This window comes from Pagrus major, chromosome 13 (assembly GCF_040436345.1).
Source record: "Pagrus major chromosome 13, Pma_NU_1.0".
NCBI classification, from domain to species: Eukaryota; Metazoa; Chordata; class Actinopteri; order Spariformes; family Sparidae; genus Pagrus; species Pagrus major.
Genome location: NC_133227.1, coordinates 16,674,111 through 16,690,131, shown reverse-complemented (window position 1 = coordinate 16,690,131; position 16,021 = coordinate 16,674,111). Strand labels below are relative to the sequence as shown.

General features: G+C 40.4%; 1 protein-coding gene across 4 annotated transcripts in view; it reads right to left on the bottom strand.

Moving 5' to 3' along the window:
* tiprl (TIP41, TOR signaling pathway regulator-like (S. cerevisiae)) overlaps positions 1-13,292 on the bottom strand; it is a 50,682-nt gene extending 37,390 nt beyond the window's left edge. Inside the window, exons 1-4 of one of the 4 annotated variants that reach the window (XM_073479090.1) lie at positions 13,192-13,292; positions 12,347-12,540; positions 10,385-10,512; positions 3,839-4,018 (exon numbers count right to left, since the gene is read on the bottom strand). In XM_073479090.1, coding sequence (XP_073335191.1) covers positions 3,839-4,018; positions 10,385-10,509 — 305 coding nt within the window. In that variant the 5' untranslated portion in view covers positions 10,510-10,512; positions 12,347-12,540; positions 13,192-13,292. Of the gene's footprint in view, positions 1-3,838; positions 4,019-10,384; positions 10,513-12,346; positions 12,541-12,567; positions 12,678-13,093; positions 13,145-13,191 lie in introns of those variants that run through there. The other 3 variants (XM_073479091.1, XM_073479089.1, XM_073479092.1) reach the window with 3 other exon arrangements.
* Between the last annotated feature and the right edge of the window lie 2,729 nt (positions 13,293-16,021).

The window sequence follows — 16,021 nt, the reverse complement described above, 5'->3', positions numbered from 1 at the left end:
AACAATCGTAACATTACGTCATATACAACACCATAAATCCCAGAGTTTACTTCTGTAGAGTCCAGTATGTGAGATTTTTCTCTTCAGTCCTGTTTAATGCTTGGTGGCGACAGACTTGCGCACACTGCTCAGCTTGAAAGCTCCACTTCAGCATTATAGGCCGCAGTTAATCAGTTGTCTGAACAAGCAAGTGAAAAGTAAATGTGATGTCTAATGTAACATTATCTGAAATTAAACTGCGGACTGTATCACTGAAGCAGAGTGGTATGTGCAAGTTGGTCTCATCACTCATATGCATGATGCATTTAACTTTCCCAAACAGTTTATTTGACCCTGGCAGGTGTTAGTGTCTAGCCCTGCAGTTGTATAGAAGTTGTGTTAATTTAGGAGATTCAAATGATTTGTGTGAAGTGATCAACATGTTTTGTGACTGTAGCAACTGCTATCAATAAAAAAAGCCGCTAAGAGGCTGGGTAGGCTCTTAACCGGGACATATACGAAAAAGTATATACTGAAGATGCGCTTTATAATGTTACATGCCTCCACAGTCAACAGAAAATATCGGAGGCAAACTAACCCTGTTTGTCCAATGCCAGCAATAAAAGTGAACAGGTAAATATTAGGACTGGACCCAAATATTAGATTATTCAGATTTTCATTCATTGGGTAGGTGGTCATTTTTCAATTTTAGGATTATGATATTCCTTGTGTTATTCTTATTTTTGCTAAATGTGGGCTATCAATAAAGGTTAACTGCAAAAAAATGTGCCTAGTTAGTATGTCACAAAAAGTGCATACAGGTAGAAAGAACAAGGTGTCTCCCAGTTTGGTCAAAAGAAAAAGATATAAAAATGCATTCTTAGTGATAAAGGGTGGGAAATTAAAAATTAAATCCATTGGCCTAATCACAGAATTTAGTCTCTGAAGATTTGGCGCAATTATGAGTATTATTTGATGTAAGGAACATCTCTGTTGGATAATTTGTAAGCCATACTTTGAAAGAAGCCGACAAAATGTTTGGAAACACAGGCCTACATGCACAGTAACCAGTTTACATGTTTTTTATTCCCTTACATTTACTGACCATGCTAGTAATTTTTAGGAGGCCTGCTTAATCTTTTTGATATTAACAAGCATAAAACCATTTTTAAAGTGAGCACACCATTGAGCAGTGCTATATTTCAAGAGGGGAACACTAAAAGTACTGCAGTTGCCAAATATCTCAGTGAATCAATTTATTTTTGGGCATTATAGCGTTGGATTGGTGAGTGTATCTCTAATGAGATCAACCACAGCATTATCCCTGCAAGATCTAAACTGTAGTGTTTCATTAACTCACTGTCATTCAGTGTTTGTACAATAGTTATCCTTCTTCTTTGTCCTCTGCTTAAGAAACTCTTAAGGCTCTATAAAAGTCCTCCTCCCTACTAACAGATTTTCACCTTAGGATCTCTCTTAAGGGCTGTGATGCTTCAATAAATTCTTTCTTCAAAAGGATGTAGTCTTAATTTTAAGGAACAATTCTTAGAAAACATCATAATTAGAAGAAATTTCTTAGAATTTTTACACTAGAGCAACTCTTGTAGGAGGGCCACTACAGCATTTCTAGTACTAACAAGACAGCAAAATCTTTCTGAAAATTTCATTTTTTATTTCCATTATTAACATAATAATGCAGATCTTTTTCCTTACTTGTTGGAACTTTGCACTGAACTAACAAATGAAATACATTTTTATTTTATTTCTTGACAGACACCTGGCAGCACTTCTGCTCATAATTTCTTCATATTTAACAAAAAAAATGCAAACAAAAGTATACATCTGTATGCACATTAGTTTCTAACAGTGCAAATCTTTCCTCTTAATAAATAACTTATTTAAGCCTTGCACTAGGTTGGCTGTGTAGTCGGTGTTCCAGGTGTTACATCAATTACATAATATTGCTGCTCATTGTGGCCAAACAACTCAGTTTTTGTTTCCTCTGACCACAGAGTTTTCCTCCGGAAGGTCTTTTCTTTGTCCATGTGATCAGCAGCAAACTTCAGTTGAGCTTTAAGGTGCCTCGTCTGGATCAAGAGCTTCTTTCTAACACAGCAGCCTCTCAGCCCATGTGGATGTAAAACACACCTGACTGTGGACACTGACACCTGTCTTCCAGCAGCTTCTAATTCATTGCAGACTTGCTTTTTGGTTGTTTTTGGTTGACTCTTGACCATCCTGACCAGTTTTCTCTCAGGAGCAGGTGATAGTTTGTGTTTTCTTCCTGATGGTGGCAGTGACACAACTGTGCCATGCACTTTATACTTACAAACAGTTGTTTGTACAGTTGATCTTAGGACCTGTAACTGCTTTGGCTTTCCTGACTTGTTCAAATCAATAATGTACTCCTTCCTTCCTTAATGATGGCAGTGGTATTTTCATTTATCTATTTATTTATTTGTTTGTTTTTTGTAATTATTTTTTGTTTCTTACATGGTTTATTTTCTTCTTTATCCCCAGTGATATTATCATTATTTGTATTATATCTGGATCCAAACATACTTACACACACCTTAAGCACACATACCCTACCTGACCCCCACCATATCTTCAAATAGCATTTATCATTACAATTAAAATGGTGTAATGTTATTGTATGTATATTTGCGTATTATGTCTTTGCTTAGTTTTGTCTTTTACTGTTTGTTGTTGCTGCTGTTGTTGTGTTTTGCAGTTTTATAAGCAATACAAATAAAAATACATCAACAAATAAAAATAATAAATAAGGTCTGATGACTCTTAATAATAAAAGTTTTGAAAAGTCAGGAATACAGAAGTTGCTTATTAATAGCTACTTAATGACTACATGTTTATAATCAGGTAGGCAAACTCATTAAAATATCAAACACTTAAGATCAGTGTGTATGATGGAATAGTAGCATTAGAATGTGTCAGAAGACTTGAGCTTTTACTGCCAGAAAGTTTCTCTGGGACCCCCCAGCTGGTTACTTTACCCCACCAGCTGGTTACTCCATATACAGTTTTTATGGACTGTTTTAAGCACTGTATTTTGTACAATTTATTCCAGTGATAATTTTAATTTGGGGAGTCATTTCAATATCAGGGCAGGGAAAGACAAGTTCAGATGAGAGCTAATATAAGAACAAGTACATCACATTTAACACAGCAGGAGCCCTTTTCTGTCTTTCTTAACTGCAGTAGAGAACCTTTTTTCTGCCGATTTGGCCTAACCTAGTACAAAGAGAAGTCCCATTGACAATAAACTCAAGTTATTTAGGTTGTGTCTTCAACTGGAAATCTGACACATGAGCCCTATGTGTTGGATACAAGAGGACAAGTAGCGGATGGGCTAAAAGTGATTGCAGTATGCATTACTGCGTCAAAAAATCCCCAACAAAATTCTGAGAGCAAATCTATGGGTGAAAAGGCTGAAAAGAAACTGAGAGCAAATAAATAACCTGATGTTGGCCAATATGTGTATGGTGTTTAGTACTTTAGTACACATGAAATCAAAGCATTGATCAGATAGGCATATGGAATGGGTAAGTCGGCCACAGTGGAATACAGGACAGATTTAGAAAGAATCGTAGAATACAGGAAAAGCCAAAAAGTTGCAGTAAAGTGTAAGGTATTACCAATACCAATGATGTGTACTGTCATTGCATCTTACTGGAATTTAGAGTTTGTGTGTTTTTTCCAAGAAAAAGCATGGCTGTTTCTTTAGCTCTCAGTGTCTGACTGGTTGGCTACAGCTCTTTTAGAGTTTTGAGATATCAAACGTTTCCAAAACAATCCTCCGACTGTGGCCTTTGGGAACACATTGTGATGCTCATCTTGCCTGCTCTCCTGCCATTCCTGAGCACAGGCCACCTTGACAGCATCCTCCATGCTGTTGACTCTCTTAAGGGCATCAATGGCGTTGAATTCGATGCCGTAGCCATCTGTGTGTTGGATGCGCAGGACATTGTCTCCAAACAGCATCTCTGGTAGGGAGGGCATGTTCATCTCCTCAGCTAAACTGGACAGGCAAACAGCAAATATGTGGTTACTTGTAACGCTTCGACATGATAACACTTGACTTTCTTAAAAAAGAACCAAAAAAACAAAAACATCTTCAAAAGATGTACACTAATGTCAGAATATCTTCGTATTTGGTATGTCGCTCTTTTGCTTTAATGACAGCAAGCAGTCAACTGGCATTGACTCCACAAGTTGGTGCAAAACCTGATGATTGCTTCATCAAAATTAAAACAAAAAAAGGCTTGAAATAGTTCACTTAAAGGAACTTGGGGCAGGATCAAAAAATAAGACTCAATTAGTGACACGACGGCCGTTGCGGCCGTTAGGGTAACTGCAGCCATCAGCCAAGCTGGCGCGGGAGCGCACATGAACTCTTCACAGCAGTGCAACTGATGCCTTATCCCCTACACACACAAAGCAACTTGGAAGCCGGCTCGCTGTGTGTAGCGACACACAAGCACGGTGATTTACCGTTACGGTTGATGCAGTCTGAAAGGCACAGGCGAAAGCAAAGACGGCATATTGGGGGACAAAAATATTGTCTCTGATACAGGATTGCTGTGTGTAAGCGGCTAATGTTACTACAAAGACACAAACAAACCGTTAGCCTGTGGCTACAGCCAGCTGCTAACGTCACCTCCCGGATAACAGGTTGGGCTTTAGGTCCCATATATAAAGGGACATACTTCTTACTATTCGGTTTCAGACTAAAGGACTGTGGAAAATGCGCAGTCTGTAACTACTCAGTGTTACACGGCGGCGGACTAAGCTACATGTTTGCAGCTAACGCTACTTTGCACGTTAGGTCACTCCGAGTCCTCGGTGATCTCATATGATTTTCAAATCAAGCTCTAAATATGACCTGTAATGTTTTCTTACCTGGTTACTAGGAAATGAGCCATGTCAGCATCTGTTTTCAGTCCCAATTCAAGTTGAAGCTGCCTCCATGAGTCGAACACGTATCCGATGTGTATTTGGGTGCCAGCCCGGCTTTGGTCGCAATTTCGTTTCGACTCACGACATGCTGCTGATAAAACTTTTGTTTTCTTCTTAGTATGACATCACGTCCGCAAGACTGCGCGGAAAATTCGGGCCCGAATTGCAGTACATTTTGCAGCACACAGCCTGTTCAAGGCAATGGAGAGATACGTGGGTGGGCTCATTCTTTTTGGTTTTGAACGCTTCATCACCCATTAGCATTAAAAAAACTTAAAATGCATGTTTATTTTTTCACAAATCCTGCCCCAAGTTCCTTTAATGTAATGAATGTAGATTATATGAAAGTTTCACTTTTTGAATAAAATTAGGGGAAAAAAGGACCTTTTCAGTCATACTCAAATTTTTTGAGATGCATCCGTATATACATTGCATCGGTTGCAATTTAATTAGATGTATCAATGCCTACATGTATTGTCCCTGCCAAATAAACTAACATATTAATTCATTAATAAATACACGGACGTCGCTTCACGTGACACTTCTCCTCACTCCTCTCCATGAATCCTCGGTAGTAGGGACTAACACACAATGAAAAGATGCAAGTGAGGGAAACATGGGTGCAATTTAAGGGAATCAAGATGTACCTTATGTAGAACTAACATAGGCAGGCATTCCATTCTTGAGAGACATGCTCCACCCTCTGGTTTGATTTTTGTGGAGGATTTATATTGCAGTAGGAGAATGAGCCCAAACACACCCCAAAGAGGACCAAAGAAGACCAAGGAGTCCTGAATGTCATGGATTAGCTAATTAGCAATAAACTATTGATTTTCCCAATTTTCCAGTTATTGTGTGAGAACATTCTCAATATGGAATAATTATGTCTGCCAATTTCAAAACTTAATTGAACATACCATTATACTATATAATGATGCTTACAGTGTAGAAAATATTCAGACACAAGCGACACAAAATACCCACAGCTCCATACCTGTCTCAATGTCCACTGTAAATGTTTCAGGGGTGTCTGATCTTGAGTAGAAACTTTTCTTATTTAGTTTAAAGATATTTAGCTGATATTTTTTATGCTGTATAAGCATAAATATACCTTTGCAGCTCCTTTATATGTGGTAACCAAGTCCTTGTATCTGCACTTTACCCAGTTTAATTATTGTACCACCTCACACTGTCTGTTATTTTCTCCTGCTCTGAAACGCATGAAATTGATCAGTTTTCACTGACACACATACAGTACTGCTGACTCTGTTCAAGTGGCCAAGATTGAATACTAGTCAAAAGGATTGACAAATAAAAGGAATGCCTGAAGTTCCACTCAAAGTAGTGTTGGGGGTAACGCGTTACAAAAAATACAAAAGTAAAGCGTTACAGTAATATATTTCTTTGAGTGGTAATGGAGTAATATAACGTTACTAATAATATTTCAGTAATGTATTGCTACAGTTTAGTCACGTAACGCATTACAATCCGCTTTACCGACCGAAGTGAAGCGTTTACTGTTCCATCCACACCAACATGGCCATATTAATATAGGCTGTGTGTGTTTAAAACAGCCAAGCCTTTAAGTTCTATGTTCAGTCTCTGTGTGACTGAAATGAGCCGTATTTCGAAGGCCTAATGATGAAGCATCCTCCGAGTGGACTTGTAATTTACATTCTTGAATCACATATGTCCATGTGTTCCTTTTTCTGTGGATTCAAATAAAAAGGCATAGAAGAAGAGATGTTTGTCTTGTCATGTCATTATAGGCTACATTATAGAAGGTATAGGTCTATTGTGTTTCATATGACTGAGCCTAAGATTAAAAATATTTATTCCCATCTCATAATATATCAGACTTTGATCTTTTGCCTGTCGTCTGTCGTCGTCGATCATCTGCCTACTCATCCCTGTGTCCAAGGCCATTCCTTTATTTGAAAAGATCTAGGCTGTTTAATTGTTCTATATAGGTTATTTGGGCATTTTGTTGAAAGTAACTAAATAGTGTAATAAGTAATTACTCTACAGACTGTAATTTTGTAATGTAATGTATTGCTTTAAAATGAAGGTAACTAGTAATATATAATATATTGCATTTTGAAAATAACTTGCTCAACATTGGTCTTAAGCAGCAATGTGTAAGGTTAATACCAATGAACATTGTGTGCGGTCATTGGATCTTAATGGAATTTTACTTGATCAACTTAGGATCTGTGCATCATTTTTCACATATCTAGACCAGACACAAAAATAAAGATCTGAAAGGGGTTGAACATACAGTACCAGTCAAAAGTTTGGACACACCTTCTCATTCAATGTTTTTTCTTTATTTTTATTAATTCCTACATTGTAGATCAATACTGAAGACATCTAACTATGAAAGAACACATATGGAATTATATAGTAAACAAAAAAGTGTTAAACAAACCAGAATATGATTTATATTTTATATTCTTCAAAGTAGCCACCTTTTACTTTGATGACAGCTTTGCACACTTCAGGCATTCTCTCAATCAGATTCATGAGGTAGTCACCTGGAATGGGTTTCTAACCTCTTGATTCCACCAGATACGTGTCCAGTCCGGCTCCGCTCCGTCACGGCTCCGCCACGGCAGCGGAGCCGATCGGTTTCACTCTAGTCTATCTGTTAACTTCCACCAGGTCCGCTGCGCTGCGTGTCTGCTCCGTCTCAGCTCCGGCAGTCCGGAGCCCTCCTGAGCAGATACGCAGAACTTCTATTTCTGCTGGATGCCGGAGCACGGCGCAGCAATTCAGCTGAATTCAGCACAGAGCAGACAGGAAGTCACACACCGAAACAACAACATAACATCCGGCTAATTTTCAAAATAAAAGATTCTGTGTTGATGCCAGCACAAAAACCTCAAAAAAAGAGACAAATACAAGCTCTTCTTCTAATCCTTCAATCGGGAACACTTTGTGTTGTTGTGTTTATAACACATACCTATAACTGCGGTCGCACGTGATTATGTAATTATTGCGGGAACTCCTCGGTGTTGTAACTCCAGCTGTTCGGCGGTGCTGTGCCATGGCGGACTCAAAACGCAGCCAGTGGGAGTTGCCGGACGACAGATGATGGAGCAAAACCGTATCGGAGCCAGAACGCAGCAGACATGCATCCAGTGGAATCTTTGGGTAATAGTCTTGAAGGAGTTCCCAGAGGTGCTGAGCACTTGTTGGCTGCTTTGGCTTCACTCTGCGGTCCAATTGGTATTAGGTCGGGTGATTGTGATTCACTCTCCTTCTTGGTCAGATAGCCATTACAAAGCCTGGAGGTGTGTTTGGGGTCATTGTCCTGTTGAAAAACAAATGATGGTCCCACTCAGCGCAAACCAGATGGGATGGCATGTTGCTGCAGAATGCTGTGGTAGCCATGCTGGTTAAGTGCGCCTTGAATTTTGAATAAATCAGCAACAGTGTCATCAGCAAAGCACCCCCACACCATCACACATCCTACTCCATGCTTCATGGTGGGAACCACACATGTAGAAACCATCCGCTCACCTTTTCTGCGTCTCACAAAGACATGGTGGGTGGAACCAAAAATCTTAAATCTGGACACATCAGACCAAAGTACAGATTTCCACTGTTCTAATGTCCATTCCTTGAGTTTCTTGGCCCAAACACCTCTCTTCTTCTTCTTGTTTTTCCTCAGTAGTGGCTTCTTTGCAGCAATTCAACCATGAAGGCCTGATTCACGCAGTCTCCTCTGATCAGTTGATGTTGAGATGTGTCTGCTACTTGAACTCTGTGAAGAATTTATGTGGGCTCTAATCTGAGGTGCTGTTAATTTGCAGTCTCTGAGGCTGGTAACTCTAATGAACTTATCCTCTGCAGCAGAGGTAACTCTTGGTCTTCCTTTCCTGGGGCGGTCCTCATGAGAGCCAGTTTCATCATGTGTTTGAAATTTTCTGGATTGACTGACCTTCATGTCTTAAAGTAATGATGGGCTGTCGTTTCTCTTTACTTAGCTGAGTGGTTCTTGCCATAATATGGATTAGAACAGTAATCAAATAGGGTTATTCACTGTATGGAACTGTGTACCAACCCTGCCTCAGCACAACACAACTGATGGTCTCAAACACATTAAGAAGGCAAAAAATTCCACAAATAAACTCTTGACAAGGCACACCTGTTACTTGAGACTAGGGCTGGGTGATTTGGCCAAAACTGTTATCACGATATGTTTTTTTATATTGATCGATGTCGATAATTATCACGATATACAGTATATTTAGCAATAATAATGTTGAATTGACAGTTTTAAGAGTATTTTCCTTAGGACAGAACCCAAAACAAACCAGAAGGTTAATTATGGTTTATAAAATACAATTATTTATTGTCAGAATGAATGGGTGACAAACATTCAACATTCAATACAGTACGTAATTGCGCTGGTTATGTCTTTGTGTCGCTTCGGTTTCTGCTCATATGGGGTAATGTCTAAGAAAGCAGCGGCACCTGTTGGTTGTCGAACTGAAGTTTGGCTAGTAGAAGCAGTGGGGCTGGGCTGTAGGCTACTTGAGGGGAGGCTGACGCTAGCATGATAGCGCTAACTCATGCTTTCGGAGTACTGTTTGGGACGGTACCTTTTGAGATGATGGAAGAGGTTGGTGGTGTTTCCAGTTCTGCTGAGGACTGGTCGCCAACACATTTTGCACCTAATGGTGGTCTGTCCTTTGTCAGACTTCAGGTAGCCGAACTATTTCCAAAGAACCGAAAGTGGTATGACCTTTCTTCGGTACAATTTCTTCGTCCTTGTCAGTTTCCTCGCACTCGGTTTCGTTAGTCGGACCGCTCATTGTCTTGTGTCAGCTCGACACACAGGTGGTCACCGTCATTCTGAGTAGTTGTGAGTGGGAGGGGCCGGAAACATGCATCAACCACATGCATCTGTTTCTCTGCTGTGCGATTGGCTGTTGATGTAGTGTTTTCTAGGTAAAGGAAAATGGACTCAAAAATATGTCTCAAAATGTCATAAATTTATCATCGTTATTGTGGAAAATTTTATCATGAAAATTATCAAGATTGTTTTATCGCCCAGCCCTACTTGAAACCCATTCCAGGTGACTACATCATAAATCTGATTGAGAGAATGCCAGAAGTGTGCAAAGCTGTCATCAAAGCAAAAGGTGGCTACATTGAAGAATATAAAATATAAATCATATTCTGGTTTGTTTAACACTTTTTTGTTTACTACAAAATTCCATATGTGTTCCTTCATAGTTTGGATGTCTTCAGTATTGATCTACAATGTAGAAAAATAATAAAAATGAAGAAAAACCATGAATGAGAAGGTGTGTCCAAACTTCTGACTGGTACTGTAGCTAAAATCTTAACCTACCAGAAGGCCCAACAAGTAAAAGTTAGAAGAGCATATCTGCTTTCCACTGTCAGATGAACATCTCACCGTTCAATGTCTTTGGATTTCATGATGTGGTTTTTGGCAGCAGTTACTTTCCATGGTCCAAAGGTGAAGTCCTGCTTACTGCTCTTGAAACCATGCGACATCATCGTGGACAGTGAGCCAAACATCAACTGCAAAGGAGATAATCAACAGACTTATCAAACCAAGATTGGAAAAAACATTGGATTGGATTGACAGACCCTGAAATAAGAGCATTTGGATGGTATGCATGACTTATTTCACTGGTGGTACTTGTGTGTGGCTCTTCAATTAATTATTAGTTTCCAAAGGTACAGTCAGATGTAACATTCACTATCAAGCTGGATACAAGTATAACTTTGGCTTGTCATAGTTTTCAATAGCATGCTGTATTTTTGCAAGTGTATGTTATATTGTTGTTCTGGTTATTACTCAATTTCATCATGCAAAGATATACTTGACTTTGACGATATAAATTGCATCACTTTTGGCTACTTCAATTGTTGTATGGAAACACAGAACTGAACTGAGTTGTATGGGGGTGAGGTCAGGGCTCTTTGCTGGCCAGTCAAGTTCCTCCACACCAAATTCTGTGGTTCTTATTTAGATCGGCAAGTTTTGTGTTCAACTGTACAGGGCCTATAAGAAAAAGTTCTGCAGCTCTGGGCCTGCCAGGGGGCAGCACCCTATCAAGGGTCCAGGGCAGTCTATTAATCCACTACAAATATTGTTGTTAATAAGGACATTGGATAACACACATATGACATAACAGAAAAGCTAAGCAGAGGATGAAAAATAACTGGCAGCAAAAATCAACATCAAAATAATCCAGCCACCTGACCACAGTTTCTTGCAAATGGCAGTATAAATAGATGTGTCATCTATTTCTGCCCACCTCAAACCACTGTTCTTCCATTTGAAGTCCCATTTAACTCCACTAATACTGAATGGTTGTGTTACTCATGGTGACCTATGGGTGTGTTACTCATGGTGACCGATGGGTGTGTTACTCATGGTGACCGATGGGTGTGTTACTCATGGTGACTGATGGGTGTGTTACTCATGGTGACTGATCAGTGTGTTACTCATGGTGACTGATGGGTGTGTTACTCATGGTGACTGATCAGTGTGTTACTCATGGTGACTGATGGGTGTGTTACTCATGGTGACTGATCAGTGTGTTACTCATGGTGGCTGATGGGTGTGTTACTCATGGTGACTGATGGGTGTGTTACTCATGGTGACTGATGGGTGTGTTACTCATGGTGACTGATGGGTGTGTTACTCATGGTGACTGATGGGTGTGTTACTCATGGTGACTGATGGGTGTGTTACTCATGGTGACTGATCAGTGTGTTACTCATGGTGACTGATGGGTGTGTTACTCATGGTGACTGATCAGTGTGTTACTCATGGTGACTGATGGGTGGGTTACTCATGGTGACTGATCAGTGTGTTACTCATGGTGACTGATGGGTGTGTTACTCATGGTGACTGATGGGTGTGTTACTCATGGTGGCTGATGGTTGTGATTTGTCTTGCTCTCCATTGCTAGATCTGTATCTTCATGGGACGAACACACACGTCATGTTTGTGTCACCGATTATAAAAAGAACTCTGATCATTTGAACTAAAACAAAATGTAGTCATTTCAATTATGTACGAAATTTCATTGTGTCGGTTCTAATTGCATTTACTTTACCCAGACCAATCAGTTCATTGGAAATGTTTACATTAGCTGCTAAACCCAGCTAATATTCATGTTAATCTTATTCCAACCTCTCCAACGAATGGGCTATTTACCCAGTACCATTTTAGTACAGTGGGTCAGGAACTGGCTTTGTTGTGCTCATACACTACTTTCCCCAAAAATAAAAGCAGTTACAGAGGTCGTTGTTCTAGTTCCTCAAAGCAATGATACGTATGGACGATGTAGTAATTCTGAGTGCTGTATCGCAGGTGACTGGACACAGCACTTAGAGTTACCGTGAGCTGGATGAGTGAGAGCCTTCATGAACAGCTCCGGGCTCTTCTCTCGTGTATCATGTCACCAGAGTACAGGAGCGCTTTCGGCTCCGCTCCGGTCCGGTCCGTCTCTTCTACAGGTCTGGGTCATGGTCGAACAGAACACACAGCCGGCCATCACCTCACACACGGACCAACTATGCGTTACAGCGTACCTGAACAGAAAAACAGCATTACTTTACCTTGATATTGTTGTTAACTGCTCCTTGTCATGGAGGCTACGGGAGTGCGCTGGTAAAGACAGTCCGGGTAAATTCGCTACACTCCCACTGTAGTTCCGCTATTTGTTCACATGTCAGTTTCCTGTTGTAACCATCCGTCAACTGACTCCGTGCTGATACTGCGTTCCATACCTGGTGGCCATTGAATTCATCATCCTGTCAGTCCACTTTGTTTATTTCTCTAATTCATATTCTGTCCTGTCAAACCTCGTGTGTCTAAAAACCAAACTTTATATGGTCACGGACCCCGCTACAGCTGTTCTGGACCCCAAAGAAGAGCAGGTCCACACCACGGACCACTCACTAACTGGTGATCGTTAGAAAAAGGGTTACATGGGGCAACAGCATTAATCAGGTCTATCATGATCTGACATATCTACAATATTGTATATAACTAAGGATTATAATTCCTGACTCTTTTTTTTTACAGTCAGAAATGGGAGAATGTGGATTAGGACCATATAAATACACTCCAGGCACCACTCACTTTGTGATCCAGACTACTCGCTTAGTCCGGACCACTAGCTTCAGCAGCCCTAGCAGTAGTGGTCCGGGGTGAGTGGAGAGACTCTGTGTAGGTCTTACTTGTTTCCCAACTGAACACAATGCTCCAGGCAGGCAGACACTCTGCAGTGAGGTGAGCTCCTATCTGATACGGACAGCTGCAGGTTGGTTTCATGTCAGATCCGGTCCAGTCTGCTCCCTGACTGCTGCTGTTCAACCTGCTGCTGAGAGCAGCTACAAGGAACATTTTGTTGGTTCTGGCGGCCCCTGTGGACAAAAGCAGTATGAGCACAACCAGCACAGTGATCTTCAGGTGTGTTCAAAATGACATACTACTGTACTCATGTTGATGTCAGATTGAGTGTGTAATGTGTTTACACTGGTTTAAATTAAGCTAGGGGAATTCAGAGACCTGAGCGACCTCTTTCTTCCCTGAGCCTTGTATGTGAGGTAACTTCTAAGTTGACTATGTGGACTAGCTCTTTCTTTTCACTTGTGCCAGGTTGTGTCAGTAGTAGACATATCCTCCTTATAATCCTGAGGAGACATTTTTTAATCAGGATGTTGGTGAATTTCAGGAGGGGTGAATGTACCCGGGCTGAAATTATGGCCGTGTCCAAATTCAGGGGCTGCAGCCCAGGAAGGGCGCATTTGAAGGCCAATTACGTCACAACGCTGCGCGAAGGCTGTCCAAATTCGAAGGCTGCGCCACATGCAGCCCACAAATGCAGCCTTCCCCACCCTCGTTTAGGAGGACGCACCGCTACTATCCTTCGCGGCCTCACATATCCCAAGATCCTTTGCGCACCGCTGCTCAGTCCCGAAACAGAAGAGGAAGCAAGAGAAAATGGCGACATCAAGTGGCGCAGACATGACATTTAAATTTAAGTAATGGGTTTATACTCGGTTTTTACTCATTTGAACATCCAACGCCAGATATGTTAAACTTCAAGAGACTATAAAACCTCCAAAGTTTAACTTTCAGTTAAAATACGTGAAGCTGGTAATGCTATGGTAAATATAGTTGTTATTCACCAATGGGTTCATGTTTATTTTGTAATGTTGATAATTCAATTCAGATTTGACACATTGTACACACACAAATAAATGTACACGTTTGATAGATTTGAACCAAAACAGACTTTAATGCATGAACACCTGGTGACGCAACCAGGAAATACTCCGAAGGCTAGACCGTCCCATTTAACAACGGTGGATGTAGCCTTCAAGGTCTCTCCGAAGGCCGCGGCCTTCGTGGACCGCTAAGGCCGCGGCCTTGAAGCCTGCAGCCCCTGAATTTGGACACAGCCACTATCTTTATTTTGATGTTTGAAACTTCATCAAATCCTGATAAATATTGAAGAATCTTTGTTTGGTTCAGGTTTAAGGTGTGTTTTGTGGCCTATTCCATTACTGTTTTTTTTTTTTTTTAATTTTGTATATAAATAGAATATTCTTTCATATGTTTGTGCAATGCCTTATTGGTTGTGAATGCAGGAGGCATTCACAACATATGTTCTTCTACGCACGGAATTCTCCCTCCTTCATACATTCTCATAGAAACTCCATTCAAACTGTGAAACGTTCACAAAGATGAGGACATCAATTCAACTTTTTCACAGCATTCATACTTTTTGCACAGTTGCAGTTCAACCATTGGTAGCTTTTCAGCCACTTTCAGATTTTTGCATTGGTGTGTATGGGGTGGAATGTTGAGAGCCAGAGTGGAGGAGCCAACTGACAGAGTGGGAAGGGGCTCAAAAAAATTCAGAAAACCTCATCTTCAACTTGCGCTCGCTTCCACAATTTTCATTCCAGAAGAAAAATGACGACATCAGCTTGTAGGAAAACTCGTGCTGGTCGCTAGAGTGGTTCTCTGGAGGCAATCGGACAAAAACTTTTGGTTTGGTGGGCATTTAACTGACAGGAACACCGACCAACTGCCGCATTAACTCCCATGAAACTGAGAGGAAAAATATCTGGAGGCAGGCAAACACATCCACATTTCTGAACTGCTCCACAAGACACATTTTTGACCACACACACACAAAAATTTCACTAAATGTTTACAAGACTCATAGTTTCGACCATATCGTTATTTGAGTGATAGCAGTTACTGTTTTGGATGGAGAAGCATGTTAATGTGAGGTGAGCCTCAGCTAAAATCACTATTAAATCAACTCTCACAGTCCGTTACCGCGACCACCCTGGTTACCGTCACTGTGGCAACCGAGATCAATTGGGCCAACACAGAGAGAGACAGATTTATCAATGAGTCAGTTTAATACACACAGTGATATACAGACTATATTTCCCATCATTGTAACTATATTTAACTATTATCTTTTCATTCATTCAAGCCAGAATCTCCATCTAAATATTTAAATGTTCCCAATCACTGATACATTGACATTTATTTCACTTTTCAGTCCCATTCAGAGTATTTGATTCATTCTCAGTGTAACATCTCTTCATACTCCTGTTTGGCTCACAGCTTATATTCTATTTTTAATCCTTCATTCTCACCCAACTATTAGGAAGCTTCATTGTTTTCAGACGAGACTTCAAATAAGTCAAGCCACCAATTCAGTTTGGCCTCAGCTTTTCAACAAACCCTAAATTATTTCACGGTTTTTAGATATTCTGGACATTATTCAAAGTTTTCACAGCCAGCAATCCGCATTTGGCTTCAGCTTCTCAATAGGGAGCATTCACAACCGCAAGTTCTTCAGAACTTGCCTTCTCTAGTTTATATTGTATTTTTCATTCATCACTTGTTTCTTTCTTCAGTTTTTATTTGGTGTGATATTTTTGACTTAAAAGAAATAAAATCTTGAATACATACATGCAGTTTCTGTGTGAGTGTATGAAAATTTATTGTGAAATTGACTGCGATGCAAGGGGGCGCCAG